The sequence below is a fragment of the Chelmon rostratus genome, chromosome 5 (genome assembly GCF_017976325.1).
Source record: "Chelmon rostratus isolate fCheRos1 chromosome 5, fCheRos1.pri, whole genome shotgun sequence".
NCBI lineage: Eukaryota > Metazoa > Chordata > Actinopteri > Chaetodontiformes > Chaetodontidae > Chelmon > Chelmon rostratus.
The window spans coordinates 16712528-16738078 of NC_055662.1; the positions used below are offsets into that span (position 1 = coordinate 16712528).

The window sequence follows — 25551 nt, forward strand, 5'->3', positions numbered from 1 at the left end:
AAAGAGAAGCAGAAGGGGAGAGTGAGAGAGGTGGAGGAAGAAAGAGGAACAGTGCCTACTGTACTCTTAATGTGTTAGAAGCTGAGCCTCCCTTCCCTATAATGGGATGGGGGGGATTAGGGGGATAATCCACCATGTCTTTTCTTTTCCTCCCATCCGCACTCCCTTTACCTTTCCACTAATTTTCTCCCTCTTACTGTTCTGTCGCCACGAGACGCAGACAAGACAGCGCTAAAGAGAGAATCAGCACAACAATTAGTGTGTGTGTGTGCGCGCGTGCATGTGATGTGTGCCTGTGCGTGCTGATGTGAGACTCCAGTGGGAGAATCTGAGAGGCTGAGAATAATTAGCTCCAGTCTAATGCCAGGTCAGCCTTTTCTGGCATCAGTCTGGATAGCGAGCTTTGTTAATACGCGCATGTGTAGGTGTGCTTGTGCACATTTCGTCTATGAGAACCTCATAGAGTATTCCTCCATGCGTGCTTGTCTTTGCACGGCTGTGCCTTATTCTGAAGTGTTTACGTTGAGGTGAACGCCGGCAGACAACATTGTGGTTATAGGGTTTATTCTTTCCCACTGCCCTTGACCAGTCTCTTAACACAGAGAGCAGGCAGATAAGAGAGGATTTACACACAATACTAAAGCCATTAGCGTCTGCCTTTTTCTCCCCCTCTCTCTCTGGGGTTTGTTTAGTGTTATCAGATCCACTGGGATGTGTGGATGGCAGATTGAATGTCTACAGCCATGGAAAAGGCCAAGGATGTCTAACCTCCTATTCACACGCTGCTAGCCTCATCAACAGAGGGCCCTTTGTCCCACAGCAGTCAAGGAGATGGACAGTACAAGATAATTGCATTCGGACAATAACAGTCTCCTCTGTTTGTTTGAATGTGTACAGTCTCTTTGGGATGAAATGGTAGATGAGTGCGTCTGTGTAGGAGCGAGCGAGGCGGGGTGAGTGATTCTGTTTGTGTGCCTTTGTGCGTCTCCAAATTTCTCGATCTGTATGCAAGTATGAATGAATGGGCTTGATAAAAGATTCCTGGAGCTGTATCCAATAGTGAGCTGTCATTGCCTATCTCAGAGGATGAATGCTGACTGGTGAGGCCCAGACAGTGAAGTCATAACTCGGCTGATAAGGATCTTCGGGAGCTGCTGTTCAGCCCGGCAAACCAGCAGGAAAGACCGCAGGGAAGCCGAATGGATGTGAATGGCAGGGAGTGGAGCTGAATGGCAGCATCTGAACTGCTGGCTCTCACTCATTTCCTCCCATGATGTCATTCCTCTATGGCCCAGGTGCGTTCTGGTGAAACACGAGAGCGGATCGTCACATGTTACGTGGATGTATGTGATGGTGTATGAGTGCACATGTTGCAGTATTACTGAACTCAGTCTGTAAAGTCCACCAGATATTTTTCAGACTTCAGTTGGATTAATTGCTGTCGCTGTCTTTTTTTTTTGTTTGTTTTTTGGAGCAAGAAACCCCAAATTTAGGGAATGGGATGTCCTCAACATAAGAGTGATAGGCTTACACACCTGTCAATCAAACACACACACCGCTAAATACATCCCCCTATTTGAGATCCTGTGACTTTAGGTGAGACACAATCAGTGGCCACTTTATTAGTTACAATCTAATTAAATCCGATACAACAGTCCTGCCATGACATCTATCTTTAAGAAGCTCTTAGTGTTAATTCTTAGTGAGATTGTCAGAGATGTAAGGGTGGTGTTGGTCTGGGCTACATTATACTGAGAGGTGTTTCTAATTGTTTTACCCTCCAGTGCGACACCACCACTAACGATGACCTAGATGCTAAAGCATAGTTTAATTAACACTTGTATGAAAATGTAAAAAAAAAAAAAAAACTAAACATGATAGGTGTCATCAGGGTGGACTTCATGGCAGAGCAGTTGTATTAGATTGCATTAGACAGTACAGAACAAGTGGCCAGTGCATTATTATTCACTCATGAGCAATAATGCACTCAAGACAAAGAATAATACACACAATATTTTTTAGACTTTTTTCCATTCAATTGCACACAGACAGTTTATTACTGAATTTATATGTTAATTTGTTTGCTCATTTATGTATTTTCATTAAAGCACATTTCACTCGCAATCTGTACTGAATGTGATTTGCTGGATTCCACCATCGACCCAAAGCACAATGGCTAATCTAGTCCCTCTACATTGCTCCCACAGTACAGCATTTAATACAAGGCATTCTGTATTAGAGACAGATATGCAGCATCATTGCTTAATGTACTTCTTAAGGCATAGTAAGGGGGAGGGGTATATTATTTTGGGTTTGTAATGAATAGAGTGGTCCGGTGAAGAACGCCAGCCACTGTTGTCAATTATCACTACTATGAGCCATGCTCGACAGAGAAGAATCACAGCCGGCGCCTGGATCACTTTCTCACTCACTCCGCCTTTCCTTCCTTAGTCTCTCTCCCATTCATCCTCCGGAGTCCCATTGTGCCTCCGTCTCTTGGCATTCCCTCCGCCTTTTCTTTCAAATGTTCAACCACTCCTTTTAAATCTTGTTTATTCTTGGCTGCACCTTTTTTTTTAGTTACATTGTCAGGATATAGATGTATTTATCTTCATTCTAGTATTTCTGCTGCCCTTTCTCTCCTCTCCTCTCTTCTCCTCTCCCCTTCTCTCCTCTCCTCCCTCCGTCATATCTTTTTCTCCGCAGAGGGTGTAGTGGGGTTGACAGGCAGTGAGCTCACAGTTGTAACCTTGCTGCCACCATGCCAGGCGAGGCGCCACTTGAGGGTTTGGCTGCAGATTGAATAGCTCCCAGAGATGTCATATTCAGACAGCCTCCCTGAATTACATTTCCTAGTCTTCCTGCCTGGCTGCCTGCATGCCTCCACCAATCACATCGCATGGAGACGCCATGTGGCTGCCCACTCCACTCTCCACGTATTCTCTTCCTTTCACTCCTTACCTCACCCCCCCCACCCCCAGCCCCCACTTACCATCTCTGGGGTGTGTCCCTCACTGAAATTATTCCTTCACCACTTGTGATCCAACCACTGTGAGGCAGACCAGCAGATGGGCGATCTGATTGGCTGTCAGCTTATGTTTATTTCCTTATTGTCGAGATGTCAGATGAGATAAAACATTGTTCTGCTGCATTTGTCATGTCCTCTCTGTAGGGTTCATGAGAAATGAGAAAAGTTTAGGTTTTGGGACATGTGGTCGAACAGATTGGCCCACGGCTGTCAGGTGTCCCACGGCGTAATTTTTTAAATACATTTTCTTTTTGACTTTTGTTTTTGGCCATCTGTCATCTGTTACACACTTCACAGCCATTATACCTCAAAGATTCAATGTGTTATCTGAACCTGATAATCCAGAATTTTGGAAAAAGGACCGCAAACTATACAATTTGAAAGCAAAATATGATTTACTTCTTTCAATGCAGACATTAGGTCACTTGCACAAACTTTGCTGTAAAAGAAACTTTGGCAAGGAAATTGTGATGTTAACATTTCAGTAAAAACAATAGCTTAAAAGTGTATATAGCATATGCACCCGCAGGAGTTGAGCTGAAAAATTGAATAATCATAGCATGTGTTTGGCTCAGGCCAGTGATCCTCATTGTGGTTTTTCTTGTTACTGTGTATGACCTGCTCTGGCCAGAAGGTGGGTTATGTGAGCCGGAGGAGGAAAGAAACCCAGCGAGGTTTCATTGTGAAAGAGCTGAAGAGAGCCTCGGTTCATATAGCTGTCCCTCCATAAATTGATTAATGAGGACCAGCTTCATGTGGAAAACAGAACGGATCACACACCACAGGTACACACTCGCGTGCAGAACACGTGCTCGTGAACACACACACACACACACGTAAAGACACTCGTGCATGCGCGTCCCAGCGCACCCTCTGGAAGTGGAATGGAGTTTGGCTTTCTGTGCTGACAAACAGGTGGTGGATTGGACATTCTTACCCGCACATATACAGACACACGCATAAACACACACACACCTCAGGTGGTGGAGTGAGCTCCCATGCTGTGCGGATTTGTATCAAAGCCGAGACATAAAACTGAACTGGCAGACTGGGAGCTGTACCACTCCAACCCTCCAGTCTGCTGCTCTGGGTAGACTTTCTGTCCATGTGTGTCTGTATATGGTTCTTTAAGCATGTGAGAATATAATGTATGCAAGGAAGTGATTTCTGCTTTAGTGTGTGTCTTTATGCTCAGAAATGATTTTTTTATTCAGATCTTTGCATCTGTTTTTCAGATCAGCCCTCCAGCTTTTGGCGCAGCCCTTTCTCCGCCTGTCCTTGAATGTAAGCTGGATACTGGAGGGTGCTGAAAAGTTGTTGGATTACAGAGGGTATTATTGCGGGCTGAAATATGTTAGTCTTTATGCGGGTGCATTATCACCCTGCACAATTAGGATTGTCTGAATTTACTCTGGATGACCTCACCTCGCGTGACGGAGGCGATGAACGACGCGCGGTCAGGTTTTTTTTACCGTGCTAATGAGGTAAGAAGGAGACATGTGCACAACCGCTTTCTTACGCACACGCTCGCGTTCACGCACATATGGTGAAACACAAAAGCGCATACTTGCACATCTACACAGGCATATGCTTGTCATGTAGGCAGGCTCTCTGAATGCCGATCGTTACGCGAGCATGCAAACATGCTCCCATGTCAGCGTGATGCTTATTGTGGTTGTTTATGGCGGTGGAAATTAACATTCTCTATGGTTTTGTCTCTTATGGGAGGGGATGATGGGGACTATAAATCTACTTGATCTGCGTACAGTGTCATGGCGTATTACACACCCTTTTACTGTGGCTTCGTCTTAGCAGTGATAGCGATACCACATCATTGCATTGACACACACGCACAAACTCACACACAGTTGGCGTACAAATCCCAGCCGCATAGCTGCCTGTGCTGCCTGTCTCCGGCCCATGCTGAGTGTGTAATGAGCGGAGCTTGAGTAAGATTAAGGCAGATATTGTGCGGCGTTGGAGGATTGGTTTCACTTTGAGCCTCAGTGTTGCGGCGGAGCGCACTCCAGTGCTTCTGCTGGCGGGCTGAATGACCAGCAGGATCCCCACTGTTAGCCTCCTGTCATTTGTCATAGCGCTTTTGCTCGGCGCTGCTAATGTGCTTCGAAGCAAACACGCACCACTCGCTGGGGGGTATTTTTCCTTTGGAAATGTGAACACTGTCGTAAACTGTAAGGAGGCGCGCTGGGATGATGGCCATGAAAGGAGAAGAGGCAGTGGCATAGAGGAAAAGATAGTAGGGATATAAGGGGGGTTGTTTTGGAGGAGAAAGGGGGGAGGAGGGGGTCTTAGATATGTGATGTGGTTTGTTGGCTCCCTGTGAAGCACATGAGGAGGGTAGAGGGGAAGTGATTGTGAGAAGAAGGTGGTGTTATGGGGAGGAGGGAATTAAAGAAAGTGCAAGGGGTTTAGAGAGCAGGGAGAAAGAACAAGGCCTCAGAGAGAAAAGGGGGATAAATAGAAACAGAAAGATGGCAGAAGAAGACTGGATGTTCACATAAAAGGGTAGAAAGCACAGGATGAGGGAAAAACATTCAGAGCGAGAGAAAGAGAGAGAGGGTCCAAGGACTGTTATCATCTGGAATCTATAGAGAATGGATGGGCAGCATGAAGGGGCTATAATCACATCCATCAACAACACTGTCTATTAAAGCCTGTTCCGCTGCTCTGTCTTCCTGCCTCTGTCTCTCCAAACCACCAGCCGTGGTCAATTCGCCAGCACACTAAATAGAAGATCTTTGTAAGGATGATGACTGTAATATCAATAGTTATGGAAAAGAAAGATAACAAAGACTATACATCTGGTTCCCTTTTGGACTACATCCTCATCCTCTTCGTCATGTTTTCAGGTGAATGTATAACTCATTGACAGTCACTGTTTTACGAAGACAAAGATGGACACAGACAACAAAGGGACATAGAATAGATAGTGATTAACCTCTGCTGTAGTGCTTGATGATCAATATACTTATTAAAGTTTTGTAATGTTCTTTTACAGTGTATAAATATAGAAGAGAATGCAACTTTATTGTCAACAAGAGTGGAAAATAGTCTGACTCATCTGGCAGCTTATGAAAGCACGCACGCACGCACGCACGCACGCACGCACGCACTTCCCATACAGTACCAGCAATACTGACACATGACTGTACAACCCGATTCCAAGAAAGTTTGGTCGCTGTGTAAAATGTAAATAAAGACAGAATGCAGTCATTTGCAAACAGACTGTGTTCCTGAGCCCATGCAGTAACGTCCTTTATACAATCATGTGTTCATAAAGTGGTGAACCTCGCTCCATCCTCGCTTGTGAATGACTGAGCCTTTCCAGGATGCTGCTTTCATACTTAATCCTGATACTATCACCTGTTAACAGTCAACCTGTTTACCTGTGGAATGTTCCAAACAGGTGCTTTTGGAGCGTTCCACAACTTTCCCAGTCTTTAGTTGCTCCTGTCCCAACTTGTTTAGAACTTGTTGCTGTCATCAAATTCAACATGAGCAGATATTTGCAAAAATCAATGAAGTTGATGAGGTCACACATTATATATATTGTCTTTGTAATGTTTTCAGTTAAGTACATGTCAGAAAGGATTAGCAGGTTATCACATTCTGTTTTATTACTGTTTTTCCGCAGTGTTCCAATCTTATTAAAGTCAGGGTTGTATTACTAGAATATTACTACAGGGACTCTGGAACGCTTCATAAAACCAGTAAACACAGTTCATTTGCAATGCTTTCTGTTTTTGTTTACGTTTTACGCAGCGCTCCCAACTTTCTTTGAAATCAGGGTTGTGGACACAGATTATTTTAAAGCTATTTTTAGCCGGATTTTATGTTCCCGCTCTCAGAAGTTTTTAAGTATGACGCAGTGAAAAGTAAGTGGATGCTGGCCAGTAAAACTGGTTCTCTTTTGAAAATGTTTCCAGAAACACGGAGTGAAGAGAAAAATGGGGAGAAAGAACAAATGTGCTGCTCATTTTGTCCCAGAATCTAATGAACAGAATTAAAAGGTGTGAAATTAGTTTTTTGTGATGCAAATCATTAAACAAATCAAATATTGCCTTTTTTTTTCAGATCAGAATTAAATGCTGGGGGAGGGGGGTGTGGGGGTTAAGAAGCCCTACTCCTACAGTACTACTTATACAGTACTGTATATAAAAGGACCTGCACTCTCCCCCCTCCTCCTGTCTCCTCAACCATTCTCCTCTGTCCTCCTCTTGCCTAAGCTCTGTCTGCTTAGCCAGCGATAAGCCAGTGGAGCGTCGCCTGGTTGAAACTGCTTCAACAAATTCACTTTGCTATCAAGCTAATAGGATTTTGTTTCTTCAGCCAATGCTAAAGATGGCATCTTTGGACATGAGGGGACAGAGATGAGGTTCGGTGTCGAAGAGGCATGACGGAAGAGAGCAACTTCAAGCAGGGCAGACCACACTCCTCTCTCCCTGTCTGTCTTTTATCTCGTCTCATCTTCGTCCTTTCCTCCTCCTCCTCCTCCTCCTCCTCCTGCGATCTCTCCCCCTCTCCTATAGCATGAAAATCTCCTCACTTTTTCTTGGCGTGGGATCAAACGGTGCGCTCCGTTGGGAAATTCATTTAGGATTCTGGCTTTTTCGAGCGGCGTTTGGGCCAATGAGCTTGCGAGCCAAGCAACATCTGTTTTCATGAATACCTAATGGCTGTGTGTCACCAGAGTCAAACGCCTGCTCTGAGAGACGCTCCCGCTGCTATTACCATCATGGTTATTTAGCCACCAGTTTCTCATTAAGATCTTTGTGTCTCCTGTCCCCAGCGAGGGAACAATTGGATTAGCAGCTAGTTTTTACAGTATATGCCGGAGTCCTTGCTCTGTTCAGATTTTTCTTTATCTGGAGTGTGTTTAATTGGTATGTTGTGATACTTTAATATTATGATAACACCACCAAGGGAATAGGAAGGCATTATGTGCTATAAATCAAACAGGCCAATTCAGTGACAGTATCCAGTAGGAGCATGCGTTAGGTTATAGAAATGACATGAGAGGAGCGCTTGCATTAAACATGACTGTTGGCAGTTTAGTGTTTTGTGTAATAATGTTTCCTTAGTCAGTGCCACTGTTTAAGGTTGCTGTGTCAACACCCGCTTGTGATGCTGTGTAGACAGTGGCAGAGGGGGGTGACGGTCAGGTCAGTGTGGGGTCAGAGGTCAGGGGTGGTTGTCGCCCCAGTGAGAAGCAGCTTCGGGTCCATTCAGGCTGTCAAGATTAGAGTTTTTATTATGTTTGAAATGACACTTTGAGACCAAAACTTGCTCTAGATTTGCTCTTATATTCACCTCTTCTGGTTGACTTTGTGCACTGCGCTGTGACCTCATCTTGGCACCATTTGGAGCTCAGTTTTCCTGGAACAACATTTTCCAACTTAGCGATTGTACGCACTGCATGTGTATGCATGTGTGGTATTGTGGTATTGATGATCGTTACACGAGACATGTTGAACTAGTTTCATGGACGACCTAACGTCTCGTAAAGTGATGAGACAGAGTGTGACTCTGTGATCTGGCATAGCTGTGGTTGTAATGCGGTTGTCGCGCTCCATCCTCTCTTTCCTTTCACACTCCTCCTTCTTTCTTTGTTTTTTTTTCTCTTCTGGTCTCTCTCGTTTTCTCTTGCTCTTTGTAGACATTCTTTTCGTGTTTTTTGTGAAGCACAGTTTTAGTCGGGGGCTGTCGCAGGATGGTCTGCTCATGTCGTTTCACTCTCGGGGTCGGGAGGGATATAAAGCATAGAAACTTTTCAGGGAAAGACACATTGCAGCCTCAGTGACAGATGCTACAATGTGTGCAAAAGAAAATAAAGGGTGACTGAAGCCACACTGGAAAGCACACATTTTCTCCATCGATCAGCAACCCTGTCCAGTTCGGTATCTACTGCGTCTGCTCTCCCTGAGTCTTTAAAACAGTGTGAGTCCATTGATTAAGCTTTGTCATCCCAGTGTGTGTGTGTGCTGGTAAACCAGCAATCCTAATGAAGCCTAGTCCATCCACCCGAGCTGCAGGAGCAGTGAGGAGCAGCAGCAGCACCAAAAATGCAACAGCTCATTCGTTCTCAACAGGAGGCGACATTTGAGGCAAATTCAGCGTAATTAAAGCCAGCCTGTGTAATTGAAGTATTCCTCTCTTTATCATAGTAGCAAGGAAATTACACGCTGCAGTATGACTTGTTGGGCCATTGTGCAGAATTTGTTGTGGTTTAATTCAGTGGCCTCCCACCCTCCCATCCTCACTTCCTCCTGTCCTCCCCCGTTCTATCTTCATCCCCCTTCTCCCTTCCTCTTCATATCCATTAGCCTAATGAACACCCTCCAATTTCCTGCCACTGGGACAAACACGGCTCGCAGTATTGTTCTCGTCTCTCTTCTCTGTGTTTATGCGCGTCTAAGTGGCGTGCACGCACACACGCACACACACACTCCTGCATGCGTGTGCCGTATTTCCGTGTGTGTTTGACAGAGAAAGCGGGCAGGAGAGAACGCGTTTGGTGAGCTCTCATTAAAATAGATGGCAGTAATCAAAGTGCAGAGCAATTAGCCACGGCTGAGTGGGCGGAGGGTGTACACTGTGTGTTACTGTGTGCCACCGTGTCAGGCCTATTGGTAAACATCGTGATAGTTCACCTCTCTCTGCATGTGGACGCGGAGCAGAAGAGTTACGATACGCAGCCCTGAGGGGCATGCTCACCTCAATTTATCACAGTCGGACTGGCTGTTTTCTTTAGTGCCTGAAACAAGATTCCGTTATTAGCTGGTCAATATCGGTTGTATTATCTGTGCTGGAGAAATCACTTTTAATCATAGTAAAATGCTATAGTTTATTTTTATAGTGGCCTTAAAAACAAAAAGCCAAAAAAAATATTATATCAGTTGAAGTCTGGTAATAATTGAGTCCTGAGAACTCTGCCTGAAAAAATCTGCCTGTTATCACCTTTGTTCAGTCAGTTTTTTTTAGAAATGAGCATCTCAGTACTTGACGTTTAAGACGATGCTGCATCTGGGCCTTGTGATTAACATATAGCATATCATACAACTGCATTGTCCTGGCTTGATTCCAACTGGGGATGTTTGTTGCGTGTCATACTCATCTCTCAGTGCCCATTTTGTTCTGTGTGTATCTTTCCTGTCACTGAATGCAGATGCCAAAAAATAAATGTTAAAAAAAAAAATCCTAAATAAAGTTTATTTTGATTCGAAAATTAATTAAATATTTGTGCTGCATCGGCAGATTCTTTTCACATGTTTGACAAAATAAAATATGAATTTAATGGCAAAAGTTCTTTACGGGAGGGTTATTTTGTAGTAAAACCAAAAAAGAAATCTCCTTTTAGGTTGCAAACCAAAGATGTGTCCTGCAAATTGTGAGTTTTCTTCTAAACAAGCCTAATTTCAGCTGTGGATGCCGTGATCAAATACAGATACAGTGCACTGGGAGGCTTTAAGCATTTTTTGCTCCTGCTCTACCTGACTGCATGTTACAGAAATAAGAGAGGCACCAGGAAAGCAGATGCACCCGCTGCTTTTATTCCCTACAGTGACATCTATCACGGGCAACCATCTCCAGCCTAACTGTTCGTCTCACATGGGCAGAGCTCCACTAACCTTCTCTCCTGCACACACACTCACACGCCGCTGTGTCAACTCAGACCTGAGGCTGTAAGTGTTATCGCCATCTGCCACAGGGCAGTGCTCATCTTCTCCTCAGTTATTTATTGTGTTATGGCTGCAGTGGGCTGACCGTGGAGGTAGATAGGGGCATGGCAGTGCTTTGCAGAACCCAGTTGTTCATTTGCAGCCGAGTATCTCGCTTGCATGTCCGCAGGGGAAACCGCTCAGGTGCACCGGAGGAAGGAGCTGCCGAGGCAGACCGAAGAGGGATCAGAAATCCATGTTGTGCGAGCGATGTCGGGCCGGTGTGGTTTCCGCTGGCAACTGAGAAGCCGCTTCAAAATGCTGTTTGTGCATGCGCATCACGGAGGCCCGTCACCGTTGGCAAGGCAACAGGCTGTCCATTTGGATGAGCTTAAAGTGAATAACTGCCACTTAACCTCACAAAGTGCTTAGCTGGCTTTTCCCCCTGGTTCTTGATGGACAAATCAACCGGTGTGTGAGTGACGCTTGTTTTTGGAGAAGGTGAATTTGTTGTATGTAATAACAGTCGTAAGTTTGCATGTCTGATGCACTTTTGAACTCAACATTATTTAATGTATACCCCTAGAACAGCTAAATGGCCATTTTCTCAAAGCGGCGCTCCTGCTGTGTCTATATTAAAAGTTTTGCCATCTGTGGAGCAGTTTTACTCTGCGATTACTGCACTGCTGACAGTATTGCAGAAGAAAGTGCTTCAAGCATTTAGAGAAGCCAATCTTCACTTAGGATGAGAGGAGACAGCATGTAAGGACCTCTGCTTTCCGTTAGCTGCGTTGGCCTGGAACATGTGCTCATTCGGCGCTCGCGTCTCCATTCCCAGACAAACCAAAAAAAAAAAAAAAAAAAGAAAGAAAGAGCACAGGTTGGACAGGAAAGCTGAGCATGATGGGCATTTATGGCTCCAGTTATGACCCCATCGGCACATTTTTGAGCGGGCTGATGACAAGCTGCTGGAATGCCCCGCCGCTTTGCAGAGTCGTTTGAAAACATGATTAACGGTGGTGGAACACAATAGGAATGTGATTCTCATTGGAGCGGTGGGTACGGCAGGCTAGCCTGGGAAATCATCCAGGCCCTAATTGCCGAAGCAGACCCTGATTCAGACGGCTGGAACTTACACACACAAACGAAAGGCACACAAATACACACACTCAAACAGATAGTGATAGAAGGTGTGTCTTACAGCCTTGGTTGGTTTTCTAATTTTATCATAGCAATAAGCAAATGTAGGTATGTCTGAGCTCTATGTCATGGTTATGCTTAAGAGGCCACAGTAGTGAGTAGTTTTAATGTGTGAATGTTCTAAGCCTCAAGTCTCACTCTGTTGAAAGTCGTTTGCAATCATTTTATTATGTATTTTACAGTCAACTCCATCGTGAAATAAATGTCATACGACGACAGAGAAAATTAAAGATGTGGATGCAAAAGCAACACGTTCTTTATTTTTCCAATTATTAATTTCTCTACCGTCCAAGGAAAGTAATGACAAAACACAACATTTGTCAGAACCACAAAAGACTTGATGATTGCTGCGATAGATCCGTCTACCTCAGGCAATTTTCACGTCTGTTGAAGTCGGTCCTCTGTCTGGAGTTTAAAATAATTTTTGGCAGCGAGCGGAGATAAGAAAATAAAATCTGATCCTGAACGATCCGATCTTTTGTTCAGAACACATATTTTAATTATATCCCAAATAAGCAAAAGAACAGTAGTCCAGGTCTTCACATATTATCAGAGGGTCAGCAATTTCAAAGGCAATGAAGTGATGAATGATGTTTCCCCTCATTCAATAAAACCTGTATTGCTCCATTTTAAGATTGTTGCTTTTCTTCTGTATGAAGTATTTGCTTACTGAAGGGCTCTTTTGAGGTATTGGATATTTTTATATCCTTTTATATTAGTCCAATGAAAAAAGTCTTAAAGTTGTTTCTCCGGAGGATTCCAGAAACTCAGTGTTGCACGTCGTCTCAGGAAGCAGAGCCCTGCTTCCTTACACTTGTGTATGGATTTATGGGTGATATAAAGAAAATTTACAGCAAGAATCATTTTGCAAGAGCGTTCTCCTCAGAAGTATAAACCCCCGTCTTGCCTTGCTCTCCTCCTCTTCGCTGCTCCGCCCTTCCATTTCATTAAGTCCAAAGACAGCCACGGAAGTCTGAAGTCTCGTCTGTCACCGCCGCTGCTGCCTCCTCCTCCTCCTCCTCCTCCTCCTCCTTTTATGTTTTCAACCTCTCCCTAGACCTTCAACTGCTTTTCTTCATACATTTCATGCTTACTTTCTTTCTCTTTCGCCGTCCTCTCTCGAAAATCATCCATTTCTATTTCCCTGCTCCTTTTGTGTGGCTAGGCAGCCGTGTAATTGTGGGCCGTGTGAGGAGCGGGATGAGCACCATGCTAGTGTACCTACCTACAACCACTCTCCCAGCAGCCGCTTTGTTCCTGCTCCATTGTGATCGGCTAGCTAAAGAGAAGCGCTACACATGTTGTTTGGCTAGAAGACTGTCTGCAGTCTTTGTGATAAATATGGACCTCAGCTCCTCTCAAGTATTGTTGCTATTCTTCCTCTCGCTGCCTGTCTGTTTGGATACCTCTGGCTGTGCTGCATAAAAGAAGATTAGCTTCACCTCTGGGAGAAAAATGTGCGCAATCACACAAGCACAAACTACACACTGCGTAATGACACACACTCAAACGCTAGGTTGTCCCTCATTCCCTTTGTCCCTCTTTTTTTGTCCCACATCTGCTTAGGCACTTTCTAGTTTGCTCTGTATGGACATAATAGCATAACATTCAATAAAAGCGGTTGGGCTTGTATTTTTCACCACTGACTGATACTGATTGTATGTTGAGTTTTATTCAATAGTACACCAAAATAGATGAAATAACTAGATAGATTAAAAATTGCACATGGCGCACAATATAAATCTTAAATAGCCATTAAAAAGGTTTCTAATGTAACGTACGACCATGGCAACAAGCTCATAGAAGAGATTAAGTTTGATCAAACAGTGAGCCGAGATTAAGGGCTAATCACTCGGCTTTGTCAAGGTTTAACTTCTGGTTGTACAACAAAACACGCACACACATGCACACACACGAACGCCACTTGTCCTATAATGGAACGGACCATAGAGCTCAGATAGAAGAGGTAATCTGATGTTTTTTCTAACGCTAATCCTCGATTTCTTTCTTGCCCGTGTTACAGGAGATGTACAGAGTGACAGGCTTTGCTGGTTTTCTGAGGTGTTGATGCCTCACTAGAGCTCTGGCTGTCGGGATGAAGATGAAGAGTAACCTACATCAATACATTGGCCTTGACTTGAAAGTCCATTTTTCTGACCTACAGTATCTGTATCTATAGTACAGAAATGATTAGAGCCCATTGATAATGCTGGTCCACCACTTCCCCTTTATTATTCAAGAGCTTCTCAGAGTTATTAAAAACACCTCTTTACAATGATGCTCTTCAGTGCATTGAAATAACATTTTAATGCAATGAGCTATATTCACTTTATGTTTGAAGCTTTATAGAAATGAGTCGTAATGAGGCCACAGTCGTTTCTAAAACGTGAAATAGTTTTCAGCAAGCTAATGTACTGTATGGAGCTTTGCAATGGCAGTGAGTAGAGGTTGGGCAAATGTGGCCCCAGAGCAAATTTAATTCTGGGAAATAAAAATTGATGTTTTAAAAAACACATCTAGGCTCCTCAGTGAGTGGCATTTCCACCTTAATCTACACTACTTAGCCTGTCATATCTTTGGGCCTCATTTACATGGAAGACCCTGGAAAATGCTTTTGTAAATCACAAGATGAATTAGCAGTGATGAAGTTACCATGGTTTCAATGTAGCATAATCGAATCTTCTTCTTAAGAACTCTAAAGGAAGAGCAATTATGTATTAGCAATGCAAATGACTTTATGTATTTCTTCTGATGCCATAAAAATATGTGACTGCATCTCCACCTCTTTAAACCCATAACATGTACTGCAGCAGCCCGGGCTCGAGCCCAACCCGGAGTCCCTTGCTGCGCCGCATCCCCCCTCCATTCCCCCTTTCCAGTCTGTCTTGCCAAATAAAGACAAAAGGGCAAAAGAAAATCTGCAGATAAATCTGTAATTTTATTCAAGGTAACAATGTGTGTCATTTGGTCGCCTTTAGCCCCTTTGTTCTAACTTCCAGGGAAATGTGGGAAACACCAGAGACGTCCTTCCTCCAAATGTGACTAAACATAACATGAATAAAAATTAGATATATACATTATAAGTACATTACCTCGTCATCGACAGTGATGGTTGTTTAACAAAGAAGGCAGCAACTCCTACGATCCCACGCTACTTCACCACATCATCAAACTACGCCTTTTGTTATTGTTTTAGCTGAGAGACCCCTACTGGCAGAAATGGCATACTGCGCGTTTAAAGTGTACTGTAACTCTACAGATTGTTGTCTTGTTACCTTCGCTCTCTTTCAAGTGGAAGACGCTATATTTTACTGTAACACGCACTCTTCTCCTTGAGTGTGGAGTCAAACAAAAGCTTCGCTCTTTGGCAGGCAGCGTCATCCGGCTGGCAAGAAAACAAAATTAAATATAAACGATGTTTTCGAGTTAAACGAAGTCCAGTTGTGTGGGCCCAGTCATGCAATATAGATTGGAAATGTGTGCATGGCTTTGTGTTTAAGGAAGGGAAACACCCCCAAAATCCAGCCAACTGAGGACCAAACCAAGGTTTGATGTTGTTTATATGTGGCTGAAAGAATGAGAGAGGGAGGAGTGACGGTTTTATTGTTTACCTCCAGCTGTTTGTGCCGACAGCACGGTGACAGTGAGCCAAACACACTCTGACCCCTGATGAGGCTCCATCCCTCGGCTAATTGCTCAAACATGCGCTACCTTAGTTGTCATGGAAACTGTTTAATTGACATTTTATTGGAAAAAGAGGCCTTGAGCTGTATATTAGCTCACTACATAACGATAACAAAATGCTGTCTCTCCAGTTTTTTTATGCAGCGGTAATTTTTGCAGGAGCATCTTTCGCGGAGACAGCTTGCTTGACTTTCTCGCCTTGTTCACTTGTCATCATTTACTCCTCATCGTCTCACGCTCCTTCGTCTTGCTCATTTTTCTGTTATTGTTCTAAATCATCCTAATTAACCTTTCCCTCAACTCGCCCTTCATTTTGTCACCTTGTGCCGTCTGCCTCCTCCGCTCATCCTCTCGTCACTTCACTTCTTTTTTTGTTTCCTGAACGCATCTTCCAGTCCTTGTTTTCCTTTCTCAGCCTCATCTTCCTGCGTCTCACATTGTATCCTCATCATCATGGTCCTGCACATGTTCTCTCTGACACTTCATCAGTTCCTCTTCCTTTCCTCGTTTCCTAATCCTCCATCCCACATACCTCCATCAGCTTTTTTTTTTCCTCATTCCTCTCTTCACTTTACCTTCCACTCCTCGTTCCTCCCTCTCTCGGCATCGCCAGCAGCTTCTCCGGCTCAATCACCTTGCCACGCTGTTGACTTGCTCTCTCCACTCTGCATCCTAATGTTCTCCTCTCAGCGTTATCTCCTGTAGCATCGCCGCTGTCTAAATGTTCAGTATGCACGCCACGTCCGGCTGGGGCTTTTGTCACAGGCTCTGTACATTATTGAAAGCGAGAAGATCACTAATTCATGTCAGCCGAGCCTTGTGGGGTTTGAGTGGAGGTGGGTGGGAGCTTGTTGCTTCTTGAAGGCCTTTCATGTGAACCATGCCTTAGCCATCACATCCCACACCTCTGCCCCGTCCTTCCTCGCCTCCTCTGCTGTCTCCTTAATCCTCTTGATTCAGCCCACTCCGGCCTTGTTGCGGCCCCTTACTCTCCCCTCTTTTCCTCCCTTGTTTCCCAAACTCTGCCAGCCTCCCATGATGTGCCCCTCTCTCTCTGTTCAATGTCTAGATACTGTATAGAGATTTATACTCACTCTGTTTCTCGCTGCACTCACTCTCCATCTCTCCTCACTCCCCCCCTCATTCATTGATGTCTAATCTAATTGCTTTTGCTCTGACCCTGGGCACAGTGTAACAAGCTCCCAGAGGATGCACTCCGCCTCGGCCTTCGTCGCTGCGCTTTCTTTTTTTTCTGTTTCCTCACCAACTCTTCCCAGAGCATTCATTCATTAGCAGCTCTAATACCACAGCCCCAAGACACACAGCATGATATTGTGGTCCCGCTGGCTTCGCTGAGTGTAATCTAATGCCGGCCACGGCACAAGGTTGGGTCAGGAATGACCAATTGCAACAGGTCTTTTTCTATTTTCAAGAGTGGAGTTTTTCTTATCTTAGAGAGAGAGAAAGAGCAGAAGATGGAGAAAAGAAGAAGCGATGACAGAGCGATGGAGTGAGAGGCAGGGAGAAAAATAAACAGGAAGAGGTGGAAGGACGATGAAAAGGTTGCGAAAAAAATAGAGAAAATGTGAAATATCAAGATGCAGCCCAGTGAAGAAAAGCAGACAGGCCAGTGCACATTTTAACAGCTCTGGCTCCACTCTGAAATAAGGATTTTAGAAATATGACGCACATTTTAACGTTTCTCTCACCCGCACCTTTTCCTTCTCAACCCAGCAGTGTGATATGTCGCACGTCAAGTCAAATCCAAGAATTGTGCCACCTTAAATGAATCCTGCAGCAGCAGCACGCCAGCTTACAAATCATGCTTTGTTTTGAGAGAAAGTTTCTCCGCGCTGAATTCCCAGTTCCCTGCATCCTATTTTCACTCCTGTTTGCCAGACAGTGAGCATGTAGCATGAAAAAAAAAAAAGAACGTGAAAGAAAAGAGGCTCAGATTCTCTCAACAAGTCCTCACGCATCACGCTTGGCCTGCGGTGAGATAAGCCAGCGGATAGTGAGTGAATATGAGCAATGCATTTCAGAGTAACCTCTGTTGTCAGTCATATTGCGTGAAAGTGTATGAGCACAGTTCTTAGTGGGCCCCAGAACTCAATATTGTTCCCTGTTTCCCTTTGCCATGAAGCTCAACAATAGAAGACAGATCAACGTCATATTTTTTGCCAGCGCTTCTTTCACATTAATGGGAGACTCGTACAGTATAGGTGTGTGTGTGTGTGTGCTTGTCTTTTTTTGGTCCCATAAATATTCATGATTGAACACCAGCATAAAGATCAAAACATTTTCTCCTGAAGGTTAATAGGTCAAATGCGTTGATCAAAATCTAGTTGTTGCACACGCTTCTCTCATTAGAGGTATTTAAAGAGAATCATTTGATACAGATACTCTGATCTTCCCCTTAGCCCTCCCTGGTGTATCCTCACACACACACACACACACACACACACACACACACGCACACACACACGCACACACTCACGCTCTGAAGGTCCTTTGGGCTCAGGCACTGGGCTGAATGCAGATATCCCTCTTTGAAGTGAGCATGCTTACTATATATGTATGTGCGCGTCTATGCACGCACTCCCATCCACAAATACACACACACACACACACACACACACACACACATACTCCCACTGTGTTAGTGCGTGCTTATTTAATCAGATGAGGTGCTGAATCATTAATGCGTGTGTTAAAAGAAGCAGAGGCAGGATTTGTGAGCAGTTGTGACCCTGCAGCTGTAATGTTTAACCTTTACTGTGGCGTCATCCTGCGTGCGCGTGGGTAACAGGGAGTTTTAAGGGAAGGAACGCAGGCTATATGTGCACAAGCATTCATTTTTGATGGGACAAAATTGCCTTCAAGCCAAAGTGAGACGCAATATACAGAACACAGATGCCTCAGGTGACACTTAAAGCATTTGTTCTTTCTCTGTGTCTCTCTGTAGGTGTGTGGAAATCATCGCCAAGGAGGGGAGAAGTCTGAAGGAGCTCTATCTTGTGTCTTGTAAAATCACAGACCACGGTAGGATACTTTCGATCACAGTCCCTTTGTTGCAGTCAGCCTCCAACATTATTATCATAACCATTATTACCCGCAGTCACTACCATGATTCAGGACTCATTTGGTTTTACAGCTCAGCCCCTTATGAGACTTGCAAACAGTAAAAATATTATTGAAAAGTTTCCCACAGAATAAAGTAATGTTGGCTGGATCTCCCTGTTGTCGTTCATACATGTTCGTATTGTAGTGGGAAGTCGAACTTGAAGTAGAGATTTTCCAAACTGAAGCAAGTCAGCAGCAAACTACTTGGCACCGGCTCTTGAAGAATATTGGAGTCTTTTATCAGCGGCAGCACAATGTGCAGTTGAAGCATCAAGAGTGCAATGCTGACTTACACTGCTTGCATGAATTATTCGATTTTCTGGTGTGGCGGTGTTTGTCTCTTTAGTTGTTGCGGTGCCGTTTTTTATGCGTGTGCGTGTTTGTTTGTGTATGTGTGCATCTTGAGAGTCCCACAAATGACGGCTTGAAGCCAACCGCTGCATCTAGGTAGCTACTCAATATAACACAATCTGAAGCTCTTTTTTTCCTCGCTTATTGTATTTCCAATCATCTTCGCAAATCAAAACACACACGTACACACACACACACACACAATCCGCATTGTGCTCAAAACAACGATCGAACTGGGATGAAGCATGTTTACTTGATTTTGATTTAAAAAGTCCCGTGTACTTTCAGCAGCTTTGGTTTGTGCCTGTTTTCTTGTTTTTTATTATACTAGCTCACCATTGTCAGAGTGAATCTTTTTAAAATTGCCTATTTAAAATTACACAAAGGGTCTAATGAGATTACAGGCTAACTGCTCCTCTGCTGAAGTTTTCTTATGTCTGCTACTTAAGGTGAGGTTTTTTTTTTATTTTAGACTTCTACAAAGTAAGGAGCCTATGCTTTGTACAGTTTGGCTTTATACCTGTTTTCTGTTCAAAGTTATATTGCTTCAGTTTGTTTTTTATCTAATGAAGAATTGTTCAAAGAAGCTGCTGAGATCAGAGACAAACAAGCCGTCTGCTTGTTAGTCCCATTGTGTTTTCTGGAGAGCTTAGGCTGGCCGTGAGCTGCTTTTATGTGGGCCCATAAAGCCCACTGAGATATTGTAAGTAATACTGGGATACTGGTTGGCAACTAACTAAATGAATTTATTAATTAGATTAATGGCTATTTTCCCATTCCCAATCATGACAAAAGAAACATCTTTAACGTAGAGATGATGAGTTGGTTATTCAAGTTAATTAACTGCCATTTTGATAATCAATTCATCATTTCATTCATTTTTCGAGTAAAAATGTAAAGCATTGGCAGAGTCCAGTGTCTTGAATAGAAGAGTTTGCTTCATGCATGATAGTAGATGAAGAGTCTTTGAGCTTTGGACAGTAGAAGCAATGCAAAGATGACACTTTGGAAATTGCGATTAACATTATTCCCAATATCTTGTCAATTTATAGACTAAAACGGTTTATTAATAAATTGTGAAAATAATCAGCAGGTTAATCAATAATGAAAAGAATTATCCTGCTGTAAAATGGTGGTTTCTGAGTGTCACAAATGCATGAAATGACATTCTGTGTGATCAGAATTTGAGCCATTCGATCAGATAAAGTTTGCAAAGAGCCTCTCATCCCGTTCATGAATGTGGAGAGCCGACAGGAAGTCAGCTGGCTCGGCCAGATGAAGTCGCTAGCTGGCTCAGGCGGAGGAGCAGAGAAGGAGAGGAGTGGAAGGCTGAGAATTGGTTTTGGCGAATGAGGCCAGTGAGCAACTGTCAGAACGCCGCATCCAGTTTTTCTCATGTTGACCCATTCGGATTTATCAGCAGGCCGCACTGATATATTTGTCTGAATGGGGCATTAGACAGTTAGAAATCTGCAGCTCGAGCTATTGGCTATGTGACGATAAACTTACCTTTTTTTTTTGCCTCTGTATGCTACCACTTCTTCCCCATCCTGCAGTGCTTTAACTTGGTACTGACAACAGATATGAAAAAAGGCACTAATTGTCAGAGGAAGTGTGATTCTGTCATGTGTGTTGCCACAGAGTGTAGACCTTAAACGATTTCTCAGCGACACAAGCTGCAGTTTGCTGCTGACTCCTGTGAGTTATAGTGACAATAATTACTTTGACCTCTCTGAACCTGAACCCTAACTGTGTGTGTGTGTGTGTGTGTGTGTGTGTGTGTGTGTGTGTGTGTGTGTGTGTGTGTGTGTGTGTGTGTGTGTGTGTGTGTGTGTGTGCGTGAAACGTTTTGAGGGCGTGTATCCACTGGTTCTTTGATTAATGGCTCCAGGATCACAATAGTACATTAAACCAGGAATGCACACAACCACCCTCGTATGTATCCTCTCGATCTCTGTGACTCTCTAATCATTTTGACCAAGATGAATTGGTGATATCTGATCTTCTTCCTCTACTAATGACCCCTCCGGCCCCCTCTAGCTCATGATGGGATCCGTGTGTATCCGTGTGTGTGCGTGTCCTTCTAGGATAGAGATGCCTTTTGTAGGAGCTTTGTGCTGTAAAATGATTGGTGGATTTCCTGCTTCGCTCTGATAAATTAAATAACAGAATGAGATTTTACATCAGCCAAGCTGGCCCCCGTTTTTTTTTTCCGCCCATCTCCCGTGCTAATTATTTTTATTAATGGCCTCGCTGTGTGCATCTGAAAATGTCCACAAGCCTCTTAGGTTTGAGTGTTCTGTTTTTTTTTCCTCCCAGCTTTCGCTTCCTGTGTGATTTTATTGGAGCTTTGAGGACAGACATAAAGACAGGTTTAGATGACAGAGAGGGAGCACAAAGCAACATGTAATTTTACTCCCAGTGCAGATGGTTTCGGAGATTATTTTGTGAGGAAGAGGAAACAAATGGAAAAAGTGAAGATAGAGCTTTTTGGGCGTAATGGTCTTACTGAAAGCCCTATTAGTGCCGTGAAGAAAAACAAAAAAGCAAAAAACTTCCTGGATTTCTCACCCATTCATCAAACAACATGAAAACTAATTAGCTTCATACCATTTTAGTTGTATTCAAGGCAGGATAAATACTTGTTAAAAACACCTGGATTCTTTAATCCTGCTGTTAAATTCATATATTTTGTAAGATTTATGCATTTCAGTAACTGGTTTTTCACACCTGGAACTAATGATTGATGATGAATAATGGTCACGCCACTGAAAGATTTTGTTAAACCTCTAAAAGCATTCTGTCCTGACTTCCCCTGTCTGTCATTCTACACTCTGTTTTCTGTGTGCTGCTTAATCTTTTTGTGAACGTTGTGTTTTCTAACTTTTTTCGGGCGCCTTTGCTTGCCTCCCTGACTTTTTAGAAAGCTATTAGCACCCACCGCATGCAATTTTTTACACACATGCATCAGCACTGCAATATGTGCCCATAAACCAAGATCAATTGAAGAGGATTCAAATAAGTGCAGATGGTACAGTGCATTCCACTATGACAAGTAAAGAAAAATAAGACAAGTGAGCAAACCGTTTTGACATTTTCTATCCATTAATTATATAGGTTATAATACTTCTACAACCATTCACTTAAGTGTGGTCGAGGGTATCCAGAAACAGTGGATGAAGTATGCCTCCTCTATTCAGACACCAGGGGTACTCTGTAGCTATTAGACTCCAGAAGTAGGGAATTCATATGGAATACATTTAGTGTTACCCTGGGGCCCAAGGTTATTTAGATAATACAACTTTTCATATGGGGACCCTTCCAGCTGCAGGCCTTTGAGCAATTTCAAGTCCTGACCTCTTGTTTAAGAACCCCTAATCTTCAGAGTGCGCACACATCACTGCCACCTCCAGGCTTCCAGGGCTGCAAAGACACTTTCCAACACATTCAGTAATTATATATCTGAGTCTCTTGTTACAGCAGCTAAAGTGGTGCAAGTCTGGGTTGGAGATGTTGTGGTCTAGAAACAGATTATCCTGCGAGACATGCTTGTCTCTTTTTAAGAATTTTATTTTAATTTCATTTAATTCTATTCTGTTCATTTTAATTGTAAAGAGAGTTAAGAAAAAAATAGGCCTTTCCAAATCTCGTGAGAGAGAGTTTTCAGTTAGTAAAGTTATCTCAAATAGTTTGAGATAATGAAGAAGAAGAAGAAGAAGTCTTGGTAAAGAAAATATGTCTTTAAAACTCTTCCAGTGCCTGAGAAGACACCATGCATTGACTCTCTTTGAATGATAAATGGATGCATTTATACAGCACTTTTGTCCAAAGTGCTTTACAATTTGCCTCTCATTCTCCCATTCAAACACACACACACACACACACACACACACACACACACACACACACACACGCTGATGGTGGCGAGCTACCCTGCAAAGTGCCGACCTAACCACTGGGAGCAATTCGGGGTCCAGTGTCTTTCCTCAAGGACACCTGTTTTTTTTGTTTTTTTTTTTTAAAAAAGCTCCCCCTTATCTTTGTGGGTATATCTCAATTAAAACCAGTAAGCACTGTTTGTGCTCAGATGACACCCTCTTACTGTCCGTCCCTAAGGTTTGCTCTGAAATGGCCAAACAGGCCTTTATGTTTTCTGCCCCTGCAGCTTGGAACCAGAAAGATCTGGAGGTAGATTGGCTGATCCCAATTAAGGCACTTATAAATGTACTGAAGGGTTTGGTGGCAATTTCAGTTGGAACATGTAATTGCTTCCTTAGCTAGACCCTCTTCCTCCTGTCCTCCCCTCTCTCCCTCTCTCTCTCCCTCTCTCCCTCTCTCGCTTTCTCTCTACACTCCCCTTAGAGGCCTGGAGAATCTGTGTTGCCTTTGCTTTCTGAGTTTTTGAGAGTATTTGCTGCTAATGTATTTGTTTTGGCGTTCTGCAGCACATTTCTTTTTTTTTTTTTCAGCATGTTTCCGTTGTGTTTGTTTTTGCATTTAAGTATGTGTTTTTGAATTGGCATCATTTCTAAAGATGCTGCATGCTACTTCTAATGGAAATGTTTTTGGCCATTGCAGTGTGTGTTTTTAATGTTTGCATGTTTGCCGCTTGAAACCCAAGGATATTTTGTGATTACGAAGGGATTTGGCTGGTTAGATAAAGATTTAATGATAAAATAATAACTTGTGAGAAGTGTAGGACAGGATGAGCTGGGGATCGAACCCCCAACCCTGTGACTACCTCCTGAGCCGCCTGGAACAGTAAAGAGATCGTGCGAAGGCTTGCATGTGAATTATGTAAATTAAAGAACAGGAGGGCCAAGGTCTCTCCTTTTTGTCTCCAGATAAAGCAGGTGCACTACAAGGGAGGAGATAAGCACAGGTATATGTGCACACACAGCACTGACACACAAATGCACACATGCGACTGCCTCCATAATGTGATGCTAACTGCTTAAAAGTCATAGACAACGCTCCCCCCCCTTTTAACTATTCTCACATCGTATAACAAAAAGGACGTCCACCGAACTTCATTATTCCCATTGACCTGCAGACGGCGTGGTCTCAGTTTGCCCATCTCCCCAACAGAAATAAAAGTGCCATTAAAGCATTGGTTTGAAAGCTGATCCTGATGAGAAACCCTACTCAGCTTGGCTCCCAGTGCTAATCAGATCTCCACACCACCACTGTCATCCTCACTGACGAGCCCATGCCCAGCCGGTGGCCCATACTGTATCTGCAACACAACTGGATAGACAGCGATACCTCCTTGTCTCATCTCACTCTCGCACTCATCGTCTGTGTTCTTACGTGTGTGTGCTTTCGCATTCACATGCACGCATTTGTGTGTCTGCACTGTGACTGTGCTACATCTACCTGCGCTTATCTTGTCCCTCGTAGCCCACCTGCTTTATCCGGGGACAAAAAGAGAGACCTTGGCACCTCCGTTCTTTACATATGGTAATTCTCCTCTTTCACCCGCACGCCTCCCCACAATCCCGTACCTTGTCAGTCACGGCCTCCTGTGTACATCTGTGCGAATACAAGATCGAGTGAGACACCTGAGGGAGACTGTGTATGAGTGAGAGGGAGGAAAAGGAGCAGCTTTGGTCTACTTTTAGAGGCCTCAAGCAGAGCTGCTATAGAGTTACGAAGTGGGAGGGCTGACTTCAGGCTTCCAGACTGATGCAAGTCAAAGCCCTGTTCAGTTTTTTTGCAAAGACAATGTTAGGTGCCTGGCATTTTGAGCACTTCTAAGTCAAGGATGGACATGAAATCCCTCTGGCTGCATCATCAGTACAGAATATGAGCACTTTCAAATGACAAGCAAACAGCAAATTCTGATTTGTGCACTACAAATGGCAAGCGGCATTCAGCTTCAGTTTAAAGTTTACCTTCAGGTTCTGTGTCAATTTTTCTCCTGCATCTGTGGCTCAGTTCATACTTCCCCCATTTGAGAGTATGAAGCAGTTTGAATTTGCTACAGCTCCGAACTGTACTTCAGACAGCTAAGGCCTATTTAGAGCCATCCGCCTCACCAGACAAACTGGAAAAATAAAGGTGAAATAATTCAAACTAATAGCTGCTACATAATCCTGTAGTATAATTAAATCCTCCAGGTGACTCTTGGTTGGTTGTGGAGCATTGAGGTTCGAATTAATGTAAACATTGGAATTAAAAGTGGGGGAAAAAACTTGTGAACGAGCGTCTCCACAGCTACATTTCACCTAATAAGAAATGTTGACAATGACAGCCCATCTTCCAGACTGTTGTGATTGTGTTGCGTTGTTGTATAAGAAGGACTGAGCTTCTCAGATTGTGCGTTTCATTGTTATGTCCATCTGTATTTACCCATGTGTCAGCTTGTGAGATTATTGCTGTCATTCACTTTTTAGCGTCTTATTCTCTTATTTGATCACCCCGTTCGTAGCTCTCACATATTTAACATGCTTCCACATTTTTCTCAATTTTCCCTTTTTTTTTTCT

General features: G+C 43.6%; 1 protein-coding gene across 2 annotated transcripts in view; it reads left to right on the forward strand.

The window, feature by feature from the left end:
- The window catches only part of fbxl17 (F-box and leucine-rich repeat protein 17), a 219260-nt gene that overhangs the window by 129169 nt on the left and 64540 nt on the right, over positions 1-25551 (forward strand). For both annotated transcript variants that reach the window (XM_041938093.1, XM_041938092.1), the window contains exon 9: positions 18557-18633. In XM_041938093.1, coding sequence (XP_041794027.1) covers positions 18557-18633 — 77 coding nt within the window. The remainder of the gene's footprint in view (positions 1-18556; positions 18634-25551) is intronic.